Genomic DNA, 24031 nt, shown 5'->3' with positions numbered 1-24031 from the left:
TGACTCTGAAGGTGTGGTGGGATAGGTAGGATAAGAACTAGCGAAGAGTACAGTCACTGAGACCAAAGGATTGGAGTTTTTTAAGAAGGAGGGGGTGGTCTTCTGTGGCAAAGGCAGCAGAGGGGTCCAGAAGTAGGAGTACAGAATAGTGTCCATTGCATTTGGCTATTAACAGATGATTTGGGAGTTTAAGGAGAGCGGTTTCTGTGGAGTGTTGAGGATGAAATCCTGATTAAAAGGGATCAAGAAGATTATTGTCAGTGAAATGGTTGTAGACTAAACATTCAGGAAGTTTGGAGGAAAAGAGGAGCAAGGAGATAGGGTGTAGGTTGTTCAGATTGGTGGGGTCCAATGAAGGTCTTTTTAAGTATGGAAGTGAGGCCAGAAGAGAGGGAGTGATTGAAGATGTTGGATAAAGAGTTGTAATGTTCTGGTACCTTTGGGTACCCTAATTACTCTTTCATAAGTGTATGCGCCCCACCATTCTCTTTTGGTAAGGTGCGCATACACCTTTAAGACTGATGCTGTCATCACTGAGCGCCGGACTGGATGGCTATTTAGATCGCCGGCTCTCACTCACATGTGTTCGTTCAAACTGCTTTGTGCCTTGATGCTAACCTGTCTTGAAGCTCACATGCTTGCAAGCATACCTCGCTGTCGGAACCACGCTGCGCTGATCCCTGTATCCCGCTACCGGATCATCCGCTCTTGCCGAACCTCTCCTCTGCTACATTGCTATTAGTGATAAGTACCCCACAGGGGAAACCTCTATAACCTTCATACTAAAGCTTACACTATCTAGCTCTGCATACTAAGGTCTATTACTACATCTGCATTATCTAAGATTGCTAGCTCTTGAGCCTACTACCACCTGTTCTTGCACTGGGTTGATCTCTCTTGTATGTCCACCTGCTACTCTGTCATCTACTACCATACATGATTGCTAAACCTATCTGCATCCCATCTGCTACTATCTTACTTTCAAGAACATTTCCTTTCAAGTGTCTGTTATCTACCATCTCTACCCAACCTGTCTCTTCAGCCTATCATCACTGTGTTACTATATACATAAGTCACTCTAGGAAACATCTTATTGAGTGTGTGTATTTACTTGCTGAATTGAGATCATCCACACATGATGAGTCAATGAGAGAGTTGGGAATGGTGTCTCAGCGTTTCTCTACATGACTACTGAAGTGGAATATTTCTGCAGCTGAAAATCCACATCATACGTAAAATGCAGGAGCGTTACAAGAGTGTTGGATAAAGAGTGTAGGATAGAGTCAGAGGGTGACCGCAATATTTGCAAGGGTCCAGGGAGCAGGTGGTTAGGTGGGTGCTGAAAAAAGTTTAGCAACCTCGTGTATAGTAGCAGGGTTGAAAAAGGGAAGAGTTTATTGTGCCGGTGAATATGGAGTGATATCTGTACAGCGGAGATCTCATCACGAATTGTATCAATCCTATTTTTGGAGTGATTGGCGATCTCCTGGGCAGTGGATCAGTTAGTGGATGAAGGCAGTCGAGGACGAAGTAGCGTTAAGGGTAGAGAAGGGTTGATGAGCATGGGAAGATAAGTTGTTAATGAGAGTGATAAAATAGGTCTGCTTGGCAGTGAGGAGACAGGAGTTGTATTTTTGGAGGGCAGATTTATATTGGTTGAAGTCTTTAGAAGACTTATTCTTACACCTGAGGCGCTCAAGCGATGTTTTTTGAGACTTCAGGTGACATCTGTTTGCCACGGTTGTAGGGGTCGGGGCCTAAATCTGTGTGTACTGAGGGGGGCAAGCTCATCCAGGGTGGAGGACAGAGATCTATTGTAGACAGAAGTGGTTAGATTGTGGCAGGACATGGGTGAGATTTTGTCATAGAGGTGGTCAGTAGAAGGGTTCAGATGGGTTACGTGGTGAAGGTTTCTATGGGTAACTGTTAGGTGGTTGGAGGGAGAGGAGGTGAAAGTCTCAGAGATTGTGAAACTAATATTGTGGTGATCAGAGAGAGAAAAAGGATTGTTGGAGAGCTTGTACAGAGTGCATAGGTAGGAGAATACATAGTCAAGGGTGTTGCCATCAGAGTGGAAGCATGAATCTATTACTTCAGGTCAAAAGAGGAGGTTAGACTGAAAAGTTTAGAAGTAGCAGGAGTGTTAGTTTTAACAGTGATGTTGAAGTCACCGAGAATGATTTTGGGAATTACAGAAAAGAGAAAGTAGGGTAGCCAGTCATCAAGAAAGGTTGATACGAGTCCAGGAGGCAGATAGATCACAGCACTTCTAAAAGAAACTGGGGAAAATAGATAAATACAATGTGCCTAACAGAGAGGCAGGTGATTGTAGTACCTGAAAGATGCTATGTGGTGCTAGAAGGATTCCCACTCCACCTCCCTTCCATCCACAGGGTCTGAGGAAGCGAGTCCAGAGAAGGCCATCATGGGAGAGGGAAGCAGGAGCAGCAGTGTTGGATTCATAAAGCCAGGTTTCAGTAACAGCAAGTAGTTAGTGATAAAGAGGTCATGGACAATTTGTTACAGACAGAGCAGGCATTCCAAAGGGCGCAAGAGAAGGGGAGGCTGGTTTTGGGAAGAAGAGGGTTATAAACGAAATTGTGTGGATTGCTGCTCTTGCCAGAGGGCATGGGGTGATGGGAGTTTTGGATACAGTTCAGCGATGGAGGCCCAGGGTTTGGGGTTTAATCTCCAGAGGTTGGGAGAAGCAGAAGGGTGAGGGAGGTAATATGGGATTACAGTTTATATGAAGGGACATGCCTCAGGGTTCTGGAGGTTTTATTAGCATGTGGGTTTAGAATTAGCAGGAGTTGGGTCAGTGCAGTAATAGGGAGAGGACAGAAGTGAGGGTGATATATACAGGCTGTGGGGTGGAGAAGAGGGGTGAAGAAAGGGAGATTAAGGAGTGAGGACACAACTATCAGAAGGATTGGTAGAAAGTGCATGTTACAGAGAGAAAGGAGAGATGAATTAGGAAACAAGGTCACCTGCAGTCTGTTTGGCGTTTTCCAAAGTAGTTTGCTGTGTATTCTCGCTTTGTGCAATCGCTGAAGTGCAGAGCTGAAGTGCGCCCACTTAAATAAAGAACCCACTTATAGAAAGATGTGTGCTCCCCAGCCATATAAAGTGTGGAAACGTAGATGTACCCCTTCAGGGTCATAGCATTCCCCCACTTATAGGGCTGATACATTTCCTTCATATTGGTGATGTCTCCTTTTCCACCATTGACCTTCTCACCTCATCAATCTATTGTAGAATTACTACTTCTATACTAACAATGTCACGCTTCCCCTAACGCAGGTGGTCAGACACTATAGCTGGCTTCTGTGTTCTTCGCCTATAGCAGCCTCCTTTCCCATTAGGCAAGCAGGCCTACCGATACTCAGTTGCCCCCAGGACTTAAACACAATGCTATGATGAATGTTGTGCAGAAAAACTATCAGCGCAGTTATAACCAAAAAATAAATAAATTAATCTCAGAGCAGGGATATAATCAACCAGTGTACAAACCCAAAACAGTGTATAAAATAAGAAGATCCGGCAGCTAACACAAAATAGTGTTATTCACTTACACAATACAATTTGATCAAACTTAAAAGGTGCTGCGCCAGAAACAAAGTGTAACATATAATGGAAATCAATCTGTGTATACAATAGAAAATGTGATCTCAGTGTCCATATAACATAAGTGCATTCCGGTATCCAGAAACAAAGTGTAACATATTTTGGAAATCAATCTGTGTATCAGTGTTAATTTTGGCAGCAAATTTCAATTTAGTTTTAGTCTTAGGACTAAATAGGCATTTTAGTTTTAGTCCCATTTTAGTCTTCTGCAAGTGTTTTAGTTTTCGTCGTATTTAGTCGACTAAAACTCCAGTACATTTTAGTCCACTAAAACATCTTACATTTTAGTCGACTAAAACGTCCTACATTTTAGTCCACTAAAACTCATTTTAGTCATCTAAATGGTAATGGTCAGGTCAGAGAGGAGGCCTGTAATGCTGCTGCCTGCAGTCAGTGCAGTGAGTGCACACAGTGCTGCTCAGAGTGCTGGATGTGGGTCTCAGGTTTAAGGGTGGTCTCTGGTCTGACTCTAAACTGAAGTTGTTGAACAGGATGGGCCGGGCGGGCCTCAGCGGCCTATATGCACGCACACAGTCCTGGATGGATGGCGGAATCGGATGCCAGTGGTGACTGGTGAGTGGTCTGAGGGGACTCAGGGAGGCAGTAATAGCTGGCCTGGCTGTTAACTCACAGTGGGTGCTCTGCTCTGGATGTGGTGGTGGCCGGGTGCCCGTGCCGTGTGATGAGTCGGGCCTGGCGTGTCTGGCTGTAGTGCTGCAGTGCTCTGGTGAGGTCAGGTGCCAGCCCTGACAACAACACACTCCTGACAAACGGATTATACTACTTTTATTAGTGGTGGGGGGGGGGGTGTATTTAAGGAGGATTGGAATATGTATGTCTTTATTTTTTTAGGATTAAAATAAGAAAGCGGAAAAAATTTAATTTGTAGTAAATATCCGGAATTGTTTGTTTTTTTTCCATATTGATCCCAGTCTCAGATATTCATCCTAAAATGTGATCAGTAAAGTCTCCGGAGTACACGGAGATCACAGGAATATGATGAGTCCTGACAAAGCCCACAGAAAAAGTTCATCTTTTATTTTAGAAGAGGTGGGACGCACCCGGGAGAATATGATTATTTGTGTGCAGAAACCTCACACAGTGCCCCCACAGCTCCTCCTCCCAATGTCCCTCCAATCAGAGTCAGAATATCCTATGACATGACACTGACCACACAGCTCCGCCTTCCAATGTCCCTCCAATCAGAGTCAGAATATCCTATGACATGACACTGACCACACAGCTCCGTCTTCCAATGTCCCTCAAATCAGAGTAAGAGAATCCAATGACACGACATGACCACACAGCTCCTCCTCCCAATGTTCCTTCAATCAGAGTCCGAGAACCCTATGACACCACACTGACCACACAGCTCCTCCTCCCAATGTCTCTCCAATCAGAGTCAGATAATCCTATGACACTACACCAACCACACAGCTCCTCCTCCCAATGTTCCTCCAATCAGAGTCAGAGAATCCAATGACCTCACACTGACCTCACAGCTCCTCTCTCCAATATCCCGCTATACAACTCTTTATTTCTGATGCTCTTAGGATGTGGGCTGAACCCCAGGCCTCCTTACTTTCAAAGTAGGGCTGTTGGACCTGCACTGTATGTAATATCAGAAACCTCAGCATGAAGTGGGGTTTAAATAAAAAGAGACCTGACCAGTGAGGTGAGGAGGATTCTGGGAATGTCATTTGATTTTACTATTTGTGTTCAAATCTAGAGTTTTCCTCCTGTGAAGTCTGGAGATCATATGACCATCACATTGCCTCCACCTCCCTCCCTGATAGAATAGAGAAATAAAAAGAAGATTTGAGAAGTCACCAGAGAAGGACGTCATGATGGAGAATCGGCCGCCCCTCACATCACCGGGTAAGAGGAGACTTTATTGTAAAGGAGAGAGCAGTACGGAGGATCCACCTAGATCCCCCATCATCTGATAAACACACAGAAACAATGTATTCAGTCAGTGTGTGTGTTTCCTACAGATGGATCCAGTAATGGGAACCCACCAGAGAGATGTCCCCGTTCTCTGTATTCCCGGGATTCCACACAGGTCAATATTAAAGAAGATATAAAAGAGGAGGATGGGGTGATGGAGTTTTCAAAAGGACACAAAGATCTGTACCAGGACACCATGGAGGAGTCATCCAGCTACAGAAACCCACCAGAGAGATGTCCCCGTCCTCTGTATTCCCGGGATTCCACACAGGAAGATCACAACTATGCAAAACCTGATCAGGTAGATGAGGAACAATCACTGATAGTATCATTAGGATCTGTACATTATCTGCATTGTTACCATTGATGTCATTTTTATTATATATTCAGAGTGGAAACCTGAGAGATTCTAAAGTTGAGGTTACATAGTTACATAGTTAGTGAGGTTGAAAAAAGACATAAGTCCATCCAGTTCAACCTATGATGTGTGTGTGTTTGCTTTTAACCGTACATTGTATACCCCTGTATGTTGTACATTGTATACCCCTGTATGTTGTGGTCTTTAAGGTGTCCATCCAATAGTTTTTTGAAACTATCAATGCTCCCTGCTGATACGACTGCTTGTGGAAGAGAATTCCACATCCTTACCGCTCTTACAGTGAAGAACCCCTTACGCACTTTAAGGTTAAACCGCCTTTCCTCAAGTTTTAGTGAGTGGCCACGTGTCTTATTGTATCTCCTTTCTCTGTATAGTTTGTTCCTTATGCTAGGGTCGCCAGTACAGTATTTGTACATGGATATCATATCCCCCCTCAATCGTCTCTTCTCCAGAGAGAACAGGTTCAGTGCCTGTAGCCTCTCCTCATAGCTGATGTCCTCCATTCCCCTAATTATTTTTGTTGCCCTTCTCTGGACTTTCTCCAGTTCCAGCACATCTTTCCTGAGGACCGGTGCCCAGAACTGGACAGCATACTCCAGATGTGGCCGGACCAGAGTCTTGTAGAGTGGGAGAATAATCTCTTTATTTCTGGAGTGAATCCCCTTTTTTATACAACCCAGTATTCTGTTGGCTTTGCTTGCGGCGGCTTGGCATTGCCGCCGCAAGCAAGGATGATGAGGATGGGTTGATGGAGGAAAGACACAAAGATCTTTATCAGGACACCATGGAGGAGTCATCCAGCTACAGAAACCCACCAGTGAGATGTCCCCGTCCTCTGTATTCCCGGGATTCCACACAGGAAGGTCACACCATCCCTCAATGTTACAAGGTTGGTGGATTGGAGCATCTAGAACATGGACTTCTGGAGAGGATGTGTTTTTATATATAATATCACAATAATGAAGTTTATATCTTCCAGATGATATTCTCTCTCTCATTTTCTTGGTTTAGAGTGGAGATCCAATCGATATAGAATCTGAGGTTAAAGCAGAAGAAGAAGAGAAGTATGTGAGGGATGATCAGCAGTCTATGGAGGAGGATGGAATAACGGGGACATTTATAGAGGAGGACACTCCTACAGAGATCAGCACAGGTGGGTCATTAACACTAAATACATTCCTCCACCCATACTGCTCACTGATTGGTCCAGAGTAGGGCGGGGACTGGGTGATATTAGCCTGTAATCCCCTGGTCACTTTCCTGAGCTGTGTTCCCCGTCCTGTATTCCTGTATTTCTCTCGGGTAATCTTCCTTCTCTGTGCTGCAGACACAATTTATGTCTCTAGACTGGGTTTATGGAGATTCTGGGGTTCAGCTGGCAGTAAAATGTTGATAATTACCATAGACGTTGCTTGACCTAGGCACCTGGGGTATGTACCTTGGGTCTTCTGCCCCATCCCCGGGTCTAGTAAGATATTTGACAGAACAATTCTCCCGGGGTTACTTGCTCTGTTATTTGCTGGCTGTGCCGGGTGGAGGGATATGTCTGTATCGTCTCACACCCAAGTCACTGAGTGCAGTCTCAGGAGATGGGAGGCAGCGGTGTGGGACCTCTGCAGCTGATTACTGAACACAAATATTATGAGTCCTGACCCCTGCACTATATACTCTGTGTTGTTCATTACATACTCCTGACCCCTGCACTATATACTCTGTTGTACATTACATACTCCTGACCCCTGCACTATATACTCTATGTTGTACATTACATACTCCTGACTTCTGCTCTCTCCCCTCTACCCACTGCTATATATACTCCTAATATGGATTCTCTTTTGTTACACCCATTTCCTACCAGCTGGACATTTTATATCTGATGATTTGATTGGAGGACAGACTTTTACATGGTGATAATAATGTGATAACATCCTCCAACTGTGGAACCTTAACCACTTAAGCCCCGGAAGATTTTACCCCCTTCCTGACCAGGGGGTATTTTGCGATTCGGCACTGTGTGACTTTAACGGACAATTGCGCGGTCGTGCGACGCTGTATCTAAACGAATTTGGCGTCCTTTTTTTCCCACAAACAGAGCTTTCTTTTGGTGGTTTTTGATCACCTGTGTGATTTTTTGCGCTATAAACAAAAAAAAGAGCGTAAATTTTGCAAAAATAGCAATATTTTTCACATTTTTTTATATGAAATTCCCCCCAAAAAAATGTAAAAATCAAAATTTTTTTAACATTTTCGGCCAATTTGTTTTATGCTACCTATGTTTGGTAAAAAAAATCGCAATAAGCGTATTTTGATTGGTTTGCGCAAAAGTTATCGCGTTTACTAACAAAGGGAAAGATTTCTGTCATTTTTGTTGTTTTTTTTTTAACGCGTAATGGCGGCGATCTGCGATTTTTTTTTTTTTTTGCAGTACTGCGACATTGCGGCGGACAGATCGGACCCTTGACTGACATTTTTGACACTTTTGGGGTTACCAGTGACATTTCTACAGTAATCAGTGCTATACATATGCACTGTTACTGTAAAAATACACTGGCAGTGAAGGGGTTAACCTTTTTTTGAAAGGGAGGGGCTATGTGTGTCCCTAGGGGCGTGCTTTCTACTGTGATTGGCTGTGGCTTCAGATGTATGAACAGTGATCAACGGTTCTACATAGTAGAACCGTATGATCATCCTTCTTACACAGGGGAGAATGACAGGCAGCTTGTTTACACAAGCTGCCTGAATTTCTCCCTCTCCCCCGACGATCGCAGAGTGACCGGCGGACATCGGGTCCGCCGGTCACACGCGCGGGGGGGTGCGTGACCGCGCGGGAGCGCTCCCTAGACCCTCACAGGCTAGCGACGTAGACCTACGCCGCTTTGCCTGTGAGGGGCTGACTGCCGACGTAGATCTACGTTAGGCAGTTGGCAAGTGGTTAAACAGAAAGTGATAATGAGGGAGGAGTCAGTAACCCAATGATGGTGGTCTTCAGGATCAGTCCAGTCTTCATCTTGGTTGTTCTCCCCCCATCCTCACTCTCTGACCTCTGGTGGGACTCAGCCCCGCTGTTATTCATGACTAAATCATGCACTAAATAAGGAAGTGCAGGACTTCTTGGGTGGGGAAGATGGCAATGAGTGATAGAGGGGGAGGGGACACTCGTCCTATAATCCCCTCATCACTGTCACTCCTATAAAAGACAGTTCTCGTTGTTTCCTCACTCTCTGACTAAGGTCCATGAATAAAGAAATGAACTGGTAGGAGATCAGAGGACCCATTTACTAGTTACCTTGAGGGGGGAATTGTAAGATCCTCAGAAACAAAGCTGCCTGATGTGGGCGGAGTCCTGGTTTAGGGGAACCAATCTGCTGATGTCTAGTAATAATCTTTGTATTTCTATTTTAGTAGATGGACGGGAGATGAGGAAAACCTCAGAGGATTGTCTCACTTTGTCTCCAGGCTGTAAAGTAGAAGATGAGGACATCACACAGTATAGTCCAGGAGAAAACCCGGCTACCTCAAATGTCCATCCGGCACCACACAGTGTAGATGGACCATCGTATTCCTCTTATCCTGAGGAACCTCAGACTGTGAGGGACGGTGCCATCCTTACAACAGATAAGAGGTTCTCCTGTCCTGAGTGTGGGAAGTGTTTCCGTTTTCATTACAAGCTTAATGTGCATAAAAGGTCTCACACGGGTGAGAAGCCATATTCCTGTCCTGAGTGTGGTAAATGTTTTTCAGTGAAGTCCAGTCTTTCCACACATCAGAGATTGCACACTGGTGAAAAGCTGTATTCCTGTCCTGAGTGCGGGAAATGTTTTTCACAGAAGAGTAATCTTTCCACACATCAGAGATCGCACACGGGTGAGAAGTCGTATTCCTGTTCTGAGTGTGGGAAATGTTTTTCAGAGAAGTCCTCTCTTTCCACACATCAGAGATCGCACACTGGCGAGAAGCCGTATTCCTGTCCTGAGTGCGGGGAATGTTTTGCACACAAGTCCTATCTTTCCACACATCAGAGATCTCACACCGGGGAGAAGCCGTATTCCTGTCCTGAGTGCGGGAAATGTTTTTCAGTGACGTCCACTCTTTCCAGACATCAGAGATTGCACACAGGTGAGAAGCTGTATTCCTGCCCTGAGTGTGGGAAATGTTTTTCACAGAAGTTCAATCTTTCCAGACATCAGAGATTGCACACTGGTGAGAAGCCGTATTCCTGTCCTGAGTGCGGGAAATGTTTCTCACACAAGTTCGATCTTTCCATACATCAGAGATTGCACACTGGTGAGAAGCCGTATTCCTGTCCTGAGTGCAGGAAATGTTTTGCACACAAGTCCTCTCTTTCCACACATCAGAGATCTCACATCGGGGAGAAGCCGTATTCCTGTCCTGAGTGCGGGAAATGTTTTTCAGAGATGTCCAGTCTTTCCAGACATCAGAGATTGCACACTCGTGAGAAGCCGTATTCCTGTCCTGAGTGTGGGAAATGTTTTTCAGTGAAGTCCTATCTTTCCACACATCAGAGATCGCACACTGGTGAGAAGCCGTATTTCTGTCCTGAGTGCGGGAAATGTTTTTCAGAGAAGTCCACTCTTTACAGACATCAGAGATCTCACACCGGGGAGAAGCCGTATTCCTGTCCTGAGTGCGGGAAATGTTTTTCAGTGACGTCCACTCTTTCCAAACATCAGAGAATACACACAGGTGAGAAGCTGTATTCCTGTCCTGAGTGTGGGAAATGTTTTTCACATAAGTTCAATCTTTCCAGACATCAGAGATTGCACACTGGTGAGAAGCAGTATTCCTGTCCCGAGTGCGGGAAATGTTTCTCACACAAGTTCGATCTTTCCTCACATCAGAGATTGCACACTGGTGAGAAGCTGTATTCCTGTCCTGAGTGCGGGAAATGTTTTTCAGAGAAGTCCACTGTTTACAGACATCAGAGATCTCACACCGGGGAGAAGCCGTATTCCTGTCCTGAGTGCGGGAAATGTTTTTCAGAGATGTCCAGTCTTTCCAGACATCAGAGATTGCACACAGGTGAGAAGCCATATTCCTGTCCTGAGTGTGGGAAATGTTTTTCACAGAAGTTCAATCTTTCCAGACATCAGAGATTGCACACTGGTGAGAAGCCGTATTCCTGTCCTGAGTGAGGGAAATTTTCCTCACTGAAGTCCTGTCTTCCTGAACATCAGGGGTCCCACACAACCCTGGAGGTGTATAAGTGCCTTGAGTGCGGGAAATGTCTTCTTTATGAATGTTGGTGGACATGTGGGGAAGAAGCACACCCTGATATACACCTCAGATATTCTCCATGGCTGATCTTCATCATGTAAGAAACACTTCATAAGGAGATCAGAGATCACCAAAGACATGGATGAAGTGTTGTCCCATGTTGGCCATTGATAGCAGGAGAAAAAAAATGGATTCATTACTTTTCATTGGCTGAGTACATTTTGTGCGGGAAGATTTCACAAACACAGGTCTGGTTGTTATAAATGTGTTGATGAAATGTGACCCGCATTCCCCCAGTCATGGTGAATTGGGATTTCCTATAATGGTCAGTTCCATCTAGTGGCCATAATGTGCTTTCCTGACAGATGTCCATGTCATACGTTTGGATAGCCCCGCCCTCGTTCCTCCCCCATAACACCCCACCCCCATAAATGTTCAGGATAAGCCAATTGCTGCGTTCCTTTTTTGTCCTCACTTATAGGACCATTTTTGTATGAAGTTTTCCTACCTATTGGAAGTATTGGTGGGCGGGTCTGGTGCTGGGCAGCTGTGCGGGATGTCAGGAGCTTCCTTTGGTATCCAGAAGTCTTCCAGGATGTCCCGAGTGGTCATTGAGTCCCCAGCTATCAGCGGGGTGGTGTTATGGCACACATATGTAGAGGATCCATGCCTGGAGAGTGGGCCCTGCTATCAGCGGCCATTTGCATTGGCTAGGAGCCCAGCTGTTAGCGAGTGGCCATTAAGTGTTAGACACGTGAAATTTGTTTCGGTGCGAATACAAATTCCGACAAATTTTTGGTTATTCCTAGATTCCTATGTATCTAAATCTACAAATGAAATTGCAATGTATTTTGTTGAAATCTGTTAATATTTGTTTTGTTTTTTCATTTTCTAACGAATTTCAACTTTTCAGAGTGATTCGAATTCGTATCGGTCAAAAAACGATCAACCAATGCAAATTCTGTGTGAAGAAATAGCTGGTTGTTAGGCAGCAAGCCGGGAAGCCGGCCGCCCGCATCCTTACCAACCATGATTAATCAGCTGTCTGTGGGCTTCTCCACTGAAAAAATGTCGGCATTGCCCGGCAATCGAAAAAAATGGCGTGCTCCCCCCCCCCTTTCCAGTCCATACCAGGCCCCTGGGGGCCAAAATAAAAAAAAAAAAACAGCGTGGGTTCTCCCCTAAAATCCATACCAGACCCTTTATCCTGGCATGCAGCCCGGCAGGTCAGGAAAGTGGGAGGGGACTAGTTAGGGCCCCCCCTTTCTTAACCATACCAGGCCACATGTCCTCACCCCACCCCACAGCACCTTGTCCCCATATTGATGGGAATCAAGGGCCTTTTCCCCACAATCGTGGCCTGTGCTTGTGGGGGTCTGCAGGCAGGGGACTTGTAATCTGAAAGCCCCTTTTGCCAAGGGTGCCCCCAGATACCGCCCCCCCCATGTGAATGAGTATCGGGAACATATTACCCGTAGCTATTCACCAAAAATTGTCAAAAAGTTAAAAAAAAAACACACACAATTTCTTAAAAATCCTTTATTATAAAATAACTACTGCAGGCTCCTCCTCCATTTGACATTTCTTACATAGGTAAGGGGCGGGGCCACCTGTCTACATCACCTGGTGGCACTGCCCCCTTCTGACGTCATAGATTGGTGCATGCTGGGTCCCTGATTTCAGAAGGGCCGGTGTCATTAGGTGATGTAGACAGGTGACCCCTCCCCTTACCTATATAAAAGATGTGAAACGGGGAGCCTGCAGTGGGCAGAGGGCCTCCATGACGGTGAGAGCGTCTTTTTTTTTAATTAATTTTTTTAGGTGCGGTGGGTGTTGTGATTGATGACGGATCTACATCGGGGGAGGCTGGATTTTATTTTTTAGTAAAGGATTTTTAAAAAATTGTGTGTGTGTGTTTTTATTACTTTTTGCCACTTTTTTGGTGAATAGGTACAGGTACTATGGTCCCGATATTCATTCACATGGGGGGGCAGGATCTGGGGCCCCCCTTGGTAAAAGGGGCATTCAGGTTACGATAAGCCCCCTGCCTGCAGACACCCACAACCACAGGCCATGGTTGTGGGGAAGAGGCCCTTGTTCCCGTCAATATGGTGACAAGGTGCTTTGGGGTGGGGGGGCAGAGCTGCCACAAAACACCTTTCCCCACCCCATGGCGAGGGCATGTGGCCTTATATGGATTAGAATATACAAGGAGGATTCCCCTGGATATGGGACTGTAAATGCCACTGACCACTGTATTTTGTATAAAAATATCTTTATTCAAATTCAAAATTTGTAGACAGACAGAAAAACAAAAACATAAATAAATAACATGTTACAGGGCATTGAAATATGCATGCATTTGACAGACCAAATACCGAACCAAATAGGGGCGCTCAGGTGTACAAGGCGATCATGGAACCGGAAACGACCCTCCCCTTCATGGGAGTAGTCCATATTGAGCCACTTTTCTTACCGGTCATCGTGGTGCCCTGCTGGTCCCTCTGGGCAGATGCTACAACTCGTTTCACGCTCTCACGGACTTCGTAGCCCTTGAACGGGCCTGTGGGAACTTGGGCATTCCTCCTGATGGTAGCAATACCATTTTTTAGCCGACAGACCAATCCAATCCATAGGGTCAGACGCTAAGGGTAGGTCCATTAGCATGAAGTATATACTATGAGATTAAAATATGAGACATAATATGTGATTGCCCTCTCATGTGTATATGGACAAATCACTCTATATTTTACTAAAAACATTTCTTCCTTTTCTAGATATACTAGGTGTTTTATCTGGAGCTTTGGGTGACCCCTGAGGAAGGGCTCTTTTGCCCGAAACGCGTAGGGTCGTTTCCGGTTCCATGATCGCCTTGTACACCTGAGCGCCCCTATGTGGTTCGGTATTTGGTCTGTCAAATGCATGCATATTTCAATGCCCTGTAACATGTTATTTATTTATGTTTTTGTTTTTCTGTCTGTCTACAAATTTTGAATTTGAATAAAGATATTTTTATACAAAATACAGTGGTCAGTGGCATTTACAGTCCCATATCCAGGGGAATCCTTCTTGTATATACTATAATAGGGATGGCCACTGACACTGGGCACTGAGTGAGATAATACCGTTTGTCTTTATATGGATTAGAAGGGAGGGCGCTCGCTTGTCCCCCTTTTCCTGACTTGCCGAACTGCATGCTCAGGTTAAGATCTGGTATGGTTTTTGGGGGGACCCCACGGCATTTATTTTTTTTACATTTTGGCGTGGGCCTGGTATAGACTGGGGGGGACCCCACATAATTTTTTTCATGAGAGTCCCAACATCCTATCTGTTCAGAGAAATGGGAACCTACAGATGTTCACAAGGAACCACTGTCATATGTGTGGACTTTAAGGGCACAGCATGAGACAGATAACAACTACATGGATTTATCCTAAAATAACATTTATTGATTTATCTAAAACCAGATCTCAATAAAATGAGGAAACTGGCCCCAAACTGAGCTCAGCTCGTACACAGGAGATCAATGTCTCCTACTAATTTCCCTCATGTACATCATACATATATAAGGATAAGTTGGTATATATCATAAGGTTCGTGTAGGTATAGATATTTCCACTCTTCACTTAGATGGAACATTTAGTGACGTCCATGTACTTTATTACTGAATATATCTTATTACTATTATAACAATCTCCTTACTATATGGATTTTTTTTGTCTCAGCTTTTTTTGTATACATGTCTACATCATATTTGTTACTGATGTCAACATTTGTATCAATTGGGTAAGAAAAAACCCAAAGTAGTTGGGATCAGTATAGCGCTTGCTGTTAGTAGCCAGGAGTAAATGTATGAGGCAAATATAAATTAATTATAAAAAGTGATAAATGTGAATTGAATACGTAAATAAAGTGATGACTTTTAGAACTCAATAAATAACATAGAATGGATGGTGATAAATCACAAAAAATTACAGTGTAAAATCAATAAATGGTCATAAAATATCAGGTTATAAAAAGTCAATCAAATCACATAAGTGCCTTAAAGTGCAAATAGGTGCCAAATAAGTCCAAATAAAGTTCATATATGTCTTAAGTGCATAAAAAATAACTTCAGTGCCAAAGGGGGAGAAAGTGCAAGTGCTTGTGCTGGTTCCTCCAGTGGTCCAACTGCTGGTACTTGTGGTGTGGCTTTAAGGAATAATGGGGGTGTGCACTCACCAGAGGTTGTGGGTCTTATGCCTCGTACACACGCAACGATTATCGGCCGACCGATCGTCCGACTTTTGTCCAGAGTGGTGTTTTGTTGGTTGGAATGTGCCTAGACTGCACACAAATTTTCTCGGCCAACAAAAATCTACTTCAGAAGTGATGTCATGTGCTGGTTTACTTTCCGTGTGTTTTTTCTTCTCTGAGCATGCCCAGTCTTGCTCATCAGATTTTTGTCTGCCGAAATTTGTACTGACTGAAGGAAAATCGGCCGTTGTGTTGACGGCCAACAAAAATTTTATAGACTGCACACCAGATTTTTTTCGGCCGAAAAGTCGGAAGTTCGTTGTTGGAAGCATCATACTAACAAGCCGAAAATCGGACGTTGGCCGAAAATTCACGGCCAACTATCGACGCGTGAGTACGAGGCATTAGTTACCATATGGCAGAAAGACCTTAAAAGGCCTTGTGGCCTCCTAGACCAGAGAGATGGCGACTGCTGGGCTTTGTAGTCCCCTATGGTCCGGGGTCCCCTTCCTGGATAGGCTGGATCCTCAGGGTTCGCTTGGGGTAAAAATAAATGCTCCAAATAGTGCAGTACCATTAAAATATACTTTAATAAGTGTAACTGATTGCACAGTACAAATAAAAGTTTAAAATTCCAAGGATCGCGCCTGCTATGCTATTGCCTGTACGTGGAGAGCGGTGACGACCGGTTTGCGCTCCACCAGGCTTCAGGGCATGCAGCGTGCCATGAATGCCAACATGTACTATGACATACTGAAGCAGAGCATGATCCCCTCCCTTCGGAGACTGGGCCGCAGGGCAATATTCTAACATAACGACCCCAAACACACCTCCAAGACGACCACTGTCATACTAAAGGAGCTGAGGGTAAAGGTGATGGACTGGCCAAGCATGTCTCCAGACCAAAACCCTATTGAGCATCTGTGGAGCATCCTCAAATGGAAGGTAAAGGAGCGCAAGATCTCTAACATCCACCAGCTCCGTGATGTCATGGAGGAGTGGAAGAGGACTCCAGTGGCAACCTGTGAAGCTCTGGTGAACTCCATGCCCAAGAGGGTTAAGGCAGTGCTGGAAAATATTGGCGGCCACACAAAATATTCACACTTTTGGCCCAATTTGGACGCTTTAACTTAGGGGTGTACTCACTTTTGTTGCCAGCGGGATAGACATTAATGGCCGTGTGTTGAGTTTTTTGAGGGGACAGCAAATTTACACTGTTATACAAGCTGTACACTCACTACTTTACATTGTAGCAAAGTCTCATTTCTTCAGTGTTGTCACAGAAAAGATAGAATAAAATATTTACAAAAATGTGAGGGGTGTACTTACTTTTGTGAGATACTGTATATGTGTAGTAGTGTGATCTTAGACATACAAATTCTTATACAAGGAGAAGGTGGGAAGGTGGGATAGAAACTAAACTTTATAGAAAACCGACAGCCAGGAACACGGTTTTACATGCCAATAGCTTTCATCCAAACCCCGGTACATAGTATACCCTACTCCCAGTATCTTAGATTGCATCCAATCTGTTCGAACAACGAAGATTTTAAACAGGAGGTTGACTCCCTTCTAAAGAGATTGCTTATTAGAGGCTATTCGCGGACTACACTGCGAAAAAGTTTACAATAGGGCTTCTAAGCAAAAAAGAGAAGAAGTTATGTTCCGAGGCCTGAAACAACCAAAAACAGAAATAGTCGGTTTAATAACACCTTATACTAGACAACATACACAAATTAGAAAATACTTCAACAACATTACAGACATCCATGCTCTCATCTGCCAGGACTCCACCCATTGTCCAATATACTCCATGGCTATTGGATCAGTGTGAAACATCAAGACAGCATGAGCTGTGTCCCTGTTAGGCAGAGAAACCAAAAACTCTATCCACTCATTCTAGCACCTACCTAGGAGGGCTCTACATCTGTATGGCAGGGTCTGTTTGATTATTCACCTGCTGGGATGGTGCTCTGATGTGAGAAGCTGCGGTGTCAGTATTCCTTTAGCAGTAATTAACCCCTTACGGGTTTTTCTCACCCAGCAATCAAACAACTGTTACAATGTCTTTTTTGACAGCTTAGGAGACTTTAGCAGCCGTAGTTTGAATTACAAATTAAAAAAAAAAATTACTACATAGCTTGAGTAGCAATTATATACTGTATGTTATAATATTTTATTTCTTTATAATATGGAGTTCTCCTTTCCACCATCTCTGTTTATCATGGATTTATTTCTTACTGTGACAGGTCCTTCTGCCGCTGCAGCCTAATCCCTCTATGCTGTGGCTGCTCTATGCAGGTTATAGCTGGAGGGGGCAGCGTCTTCCTTACTGATACTGTTCCTGGATTGTCAGCCCTTCTGCAGGTCTCATAAAGCTGGTGTATGGGAAGCTGACTAATGGACACTTTCTATTAAGCCTCTCCAGATCTGCATGTATTATGCACACCGTAGACTGGGCCCTTGGTGCTTGACAGGCAAAACCCTGTATACATTTCTTGCTTTGTTCAGGCATCCAGGGAGGAAGATGACCCCTACCAACAGGTTGCCACAGGTAGTCAATACACTCTAAAGGAGTCTGTTACATCTCTCCCTGTGCAAGGAGTCTCAACTCTGACCATGTCAAGCTTTTCCCTTGTAGGATCAGTCAACTGACCAATGTAACCCTCTTCAAACAATTCCTAATAGGAAGATGAGGACGGTCTATAAGCAGGTTTTTGTACCTCCCTTCCTGCAGAGGTAACGGCAATGCAAGTATTTTTAGCACTTCCAAAGTAGTGCGTTGCCTTTTTCCCTATGATGTTTAAGCTAGAAGCTCATGCTAGAAGAGTGGTGCAAATTGAACAGAAGGACAGAGCAGCGGAATGTCTTAGTGGTCATCACCTTGCAGCACTGGGTTGTTCAGTTCAAACAACCCATTGGCACACTGACCTCCAGCATACAGGGGGCACACTGACCGCCAGCATACAGGGGGCACACTGACCTCCAGCATACAGGGGGCACACTGACCACCAGCATACAGGGGCACACTGACCGCCAGCATACAGGGGGCACACTGACCGCCAGCATACAGGGGCAAACTCTGACCGCCAGCATACAGGGGGCACACTGACCGCCAGCATACAGGGGGCACACTGACCTCCAATATACAGGGGCACACTGACCACCAGCATACAGGGAGCACACTGACTGCCAGCATACAGGGGGCACACTGACCTCCAGCATACAGGGGCACACTGACCACTAGCATACAGGGAGCACACTGACTGCCAGCAAACAGGGGTCACACTGACTGCCAGCATACAGGGGGCACACTGACCTCCAGCATACAGGGGGCACACTGACCGCCAGCATACAGGGGGCACACTGACCGCCAGCATACAGGGGGGCACACTGACCTCCAGCATACAGGGGGCACACTGACCTCCAGCATACAGGGCCACACTGACTGCCAGCATACAGGGGGCACACTGACCTCCAGCATACAGGGGAACACTGACCTCCAGCATACAGGGGAACACTGACCGCCAGCATACAAAGGGCACACTGACCGTCAGCATACAGGGGGCACACTGACTGCCAGAATACAGGGGTACACTGACCGCCAGCATACAAAGGGCACACTGACCGCCAGCATACAGGGGGCACACTGACCGCCAGAATACAGGGGTACACTGACCGCCAGCATACAAAGGGCACACTGACCGCCAGCATACAGGGGGCACACTGACCGCCAGCATACAGGGGGCACACTGACCGGCAGCATACAGGGGCACACTGACCTCCAACATACAGGGGGCACTCTGACTGCTATCATACAGGGGTACACTGACCGCCAGCATACAAAGGGCACACTGACCGCCAGCATACAGGGGGCACACTGACTGCCAGCCTACAGGGGTGCACTGACCGCCAGCATACAGGGGGCACACTGACCGGCAGCATACAGGGGCACACTGACCTCCAGTATACAGGGGGCAGTCTGACTGCTAGCATACAGGGGCACACTGACCTCCAGTATACAGGGGGCACACACCCCGCCAGCGTACAGAGGGTACACTGACCACCAACAGGCAGGGCCACTGGTTACCAGTACACAGAGGCAATAAAAAATCCAGTAAAACATCTACAATGCAACTAAAAAAATCTGAAAAGCAATAAGAGAATCTTGTTAGTTGGTTCCCTCATCTAACGTGCAACAATAAAAAGCCAAAAATGCAGCACTGCCCTACACTTCATCTATAATATTCTACAAATGGGCTTATAAGTGCAATGGTGACACCTATACATGAATATCCAGTGCAAATCCACCAATGTATTGCAACATAGCAGTGATGGTGTCACCCCCTCTGCACAAATATTCTGAGAAATTGCAGAGCTTCAATGTGCAAATAATGGTGAAACCCCCCACATACAATAATAATAACAGAGATGTTAATCATCCCGTGTATTAGAATATAGGAGTGATGGTGTCACCCTCTCTGCAAAACGGAAGAAATATCGCAGAGCTGCAATGTGCAAATAGTGGTGAGACCCCCCGATATATAATCATAATACAATGTACAATTGATGTCCATATTTTATTATTATGATTATACATATATATATATTGGGGGGTCTCACCACTATTTGCACATTGCTGCTCTGCGGTATTTCTTACCTTTTGCAGAGAGGGTGACACCATCACTCCTGCCCGGGTTGGATTTGAATTTTGCTGCCCCATCCCCCCCCTCCAAGTTTTTCCTCTTATCTTCTTAACATTTGGTAGTCATATCCCAAAAAATTCTAAGAAGTATCTTTTTTTTTCTATCTCATGGAGGAAATGTGAGAAATAACGTATTTATCTTACAATCATTCCATAAACACATCCCACATACACCGCATATATCATTAGAAGAAAATATGATTATAAAATAGTTTACCATTTGCCAATAAAAAAATAAATGTCCCCAGATTTCATTTTAAAAATCTGGTCACCTTATTGTAATTGGCAGTAATATATTTCTCTCCCCCTTGGTGGGAGTGGAGATGGCCCATCTATAAGGATATACAGTATATACACACACAGCACAAGGCTGTGTTCTCACTACGAGACGTTTCTCGGGGGTGCAGTTCCTCTGAGCTCCACAAGGTGGTGATCTCACATCTACCCAGACAGGAAGTCTCTATGGAAGACAGGAAGTGATGTCAGGTATAAATAGGAAGTTCCAGGAGAAAGGTGAGTCGGTTGGGACGAAGTAGCGAGGAGACATTGCGGGAGTGGCAGCAGAGGAGGTAATAAGATCTTATTTTCACCCAGTAACCCCCCCCCCCCCCCCACTGTCATGTTCATGCTCCTCCTCCATAGTCACTGTTACCTCTTTTATCTCCAGCAGATGATGATACACACATATATTATTATTGTACAGAATTTATATTGTGCCAGAGGCGCAGGGCCCTGTTGCTAGAAACCATGAAGGGCCCCCCGGGGCCCTTCCCTTCAAGTCTGGGGCTTTTCAGACTGATCCTGGGGCCCTTTACTCTAGTTGCGGGGCCCTTTATTACAGTCTTGCAGCAGGACCCTTTCACAAGTTCTGCAGTGGGCCCCTTTCCTGCCATCTTGGGGCCCCACCCACGGTGGTGGAATGCCAGGGCCTGGTCGCAAGTGGGACCTTTGTGATCCTGGAAGTTCACCCACTGGTGTCAGTAGTTTTTATTTTTTGATACTTTAAATGTATTATTTTTTATAATTTTATTTTATTTTTTTACAATGTCACTGACTATGACTCTGTCCATTCAGAAAAGGACCCCTTCCTGGTTCTCTATTGTGACAAATCCCCTGCAGCAGCTGGCAGGAGAGGGAAGGGAGCACAGTGGTGGGGGGGGGGGGGCGGGGCAGGGCAGGGGTGCACACAGGGATCCAGAGACATCAGAACACAAATGAACTGGATAGGAGGAGTTGCGGGGGCAGCATACAGAGGAACCAATCTCCTCCATTTTCCTCCTGCAGCTACAGGAGGAAAAAGGAGGACAGTGATTTCTCTACATGCTGCCCCCACCACCCCTCCTATCCAGGTGGAACATGGGGCCTGGTTGCAATTGCAACCCCAGTAGTTACGCCCCTGTATTGTGCCAACAGTTTGCACAACGTGAGGGCAGACAGTACAGTTACAATGCTCATTAGAGCTTACAATCTAAGAGGGAGGGTCAAAGGATACAAAAGGCAATTACTGTGGGGGATGAGCTGATGGAGAAAATAAAACTCCAGTTAGGTGGGGCAGGAAAGACTTCTCTGAAGAGAAGGATTTTCAGGGATGAACTAAAAGTAGACAGAGTAGGAGATAGACAGACAAATTGGGATAGGGAGTTCCAGAAGATGGGAGAGGCTCAGGAGAATCCCTGGAGTCAAGCATGGGAGGAGGTAACAAGGGAGCTAGAGAGCAGGAGGTCTTGGGAGGAACAACGAGAATGTTTTGGTTGGTATTGTGAGACTAGGTTAGTAATGTAACTGAGAGCGGAGTTGTGGATGGCTTTGGGGGACAATGAATGAAGGCCAGTGGAGGGATTGGCAGAGAGGGGTGGGGTACACTGAATGGAAGCCGGTGGAAGGATTGGCAGAAAGGGGTGGAGGACACTGAATGGAAGCCAGTGGAGGGATTGGCAGAGAGGGGTGGAGGACACTGAATTGAAGCCAGTGGAGGGATTGGCAGAGAAGGGTGAAGGACACTGAATGGAAGCCAGTGGAGGGATTGGCAGAGAGGGGTGGAGGACACTGAATGGAAGCCAGTGGAGGGTTTGGCAGAGAGGGGTGGAGGACACTGAATGGAAACCAGTGGAGGGATTGGCAGAGAGGGGTAGCAGATGCTGAGTGGTTTGTAAGGTGGATAACCCTGGCTGCAGCATTCATGATGGACTGAAGGGGGGGGGGGGGTAACCCATGTAAAGGTAATCTAATGAGGAGGAAGTTTCAATAGTTGAGGCAAGAGATGACCAGGGAGGGAACTTGGAGCTTTATGGTGTTATTGGTTAGGAAGGGGGTTATTTTGGAGATGTTCAGGCAGCAAGATTTGGATGTGGGGCCGAAAGGATAGTTCAGAGTCCAGAATTACACCTAGCACCCTGAAATGCAGGGATGAGTGGAGAGTTGAGAAGTTGATTTTGACACAGAAGTCAGGGGAAGGAAATATTATGAGCTCGGTTTTTGATAGATTGAGTTTGAGGAAGTGATGTGACATCCATGTTTATATGTCTGTAAGTAATTTAGTTATATGTGAGGAGACTGATGGAGTGAGCTGAGGGGTAAAGACAAATATTTGGGTGTCATCAGTGTAGAAATGGTATTGGAAGGCATGGAGGCTATGAGCTCACCCAGGCAAGAGGTTTAGATGGAGAACAGGAGTGGTCCAAGAACGGAACCTTGTGGGACCCCAACGGAGAAAGGAAGAGGAGAGGAGGAAGTAAAGTTGTGAATCTGAAGGTGTGGTGGGATAGGTAGAATGAGAACTAGCGAAGAGTACAGTCACTGAGACCAAAGGATTGGAGTTTTTTAAGAAGGAGGGGGTGGTCTACTGTGTCAAAGGCAGCAGAGGGGTCCAGAAGTAGGAGTACAGAATAATGTCCATTGGATTTGGCCATTGGCAGATATTTTTGGAGTTTAAGGAGAGCAGTTTCTGTGGAGTGTTGAGGATGAAATCCTGATTAAAAGGGATCAAGAAGATTATTGTCAATGAAATGGGCGCTCAGTTGGTTGTAGACTAAACATTCAGGAAGTTTGGAGGAAAAGGGGAGCAAGGAGATAGGGTGTAGGTTGTTAAGATTGGTGGGGTCCAATTAAGGTTTTTTAAGTGATGCCAGAAGAGAGGGAGTGATTGAAGATGTTGGATAAAGAGTGTAGGATAGAGTCAGAGGGTGACCGCAATATTTGCAAGGGTCCAGGGAGCAGAGTTAGGTGGGTGCTGAAAAAAGTTTAGCAACCTCGTGTATATTAGCAGGGTTGAAAAAGGGAAGAGTTTATTGTGCCTGTGAATATGGAGTGATATCTGTACAGTGGAGATCTCATCACGAATTGTATCAATCTTATTTTTGTAGTGATTGGTGATCTCCTGGGCAGTGGATCAGTTAGTGGATGAAGGCAGTCGAGGACGAAGTAGCGTTAAGGGTAGATATGGGTTGATGGTCATGGGAAGATAAATTATTAATGAGAGTTATAAAATAGGTCTGCTTGGCAGTGAGAAGACATGATTTGTATTTTTGGAGGGCAGATTTATATTGGTTGAAGTCTTTAGAAGACTTATTCTTACACCACAGGCGCCCAAGAGATGTTTTTTGAGACTTCTGGTGTCAGCTGTTTGCCACAGTTGTAGGGGTCGGGGCCTAAATCTGTGTGTACTGAGGGGGGCGAGCTCATCCAGGGTGGAGCACAGAGATTTATTGTAGACAGAAGTGGTTAGATTGTGGCAGGACATGGGTGAGATTTGTCATAGAGGTGGTCAGTAGCAGGGAAGAGATGGGTTAGGTGGTGAAGGCTTCTATGGGTAACTGTTAGGTAGTTGGAGGGAGAGGAGGTGAAAGTCTGGGAGATTGTTAAACTAATATTGTGGTGATCAGAGAGAGAAAAGGGATTGTTGAAGA

The 24031-nt window shown here is 45.4% G+C and overlaps 2 protein-coding genes across 2 annotated transcripts in view; both read left to right on the top strand.

The window, feature by feature from the left end:
* Positions 1 to 24031, top strand: part of LOC309564458 (uncharacterized protein) — a 1566033-nt gene that overhangs the window by 412179 nt on the left and 1129823 nt on the right. The gene's annotated exons all lie outside the window — the stretch shown is intronic.
* LOC309564030 (uncharacterized protein) overlaps positions 1 to 24031 on the top strand; it is a gene marked incomplete at both ends in the record, with an annotated part of 68179 nt that overhangs the window by 7926 nt on the left and 36222 nt on the right. Inside the window, 2 exons of the mRNA XM_082268654.1 lie at positions 6962 to 7103; positions 9407 to 11084. Coding sequence (XP_082124780.1) covers positions 6962 to 7103; positions 9407 to 11084 — 1820 coding nt within the window. The remainder of the gene's footprint in view (positions 1 to 6961; positions 7104 to 9406; positions 11085 to 24031) is intronic.

Source organism: Pelophylax lessonae, assembly GCF_965119305.1.
Source record: "Pelophylax lessonae genome assembly, chromosome: 9".
Classification (NCBI taxonomy): domain Eukaryota; kingdom Metazoa; phylum Chordata; class Amphibia; order Anura; family Ranidae; genus Pelophylax; species Pelophylax lessonae.
The sequence above is the reverse complement of the archived record's forward strand: the minus strand, read 5'-3'. Positions and strand labels throughout refer to the sequence as shown.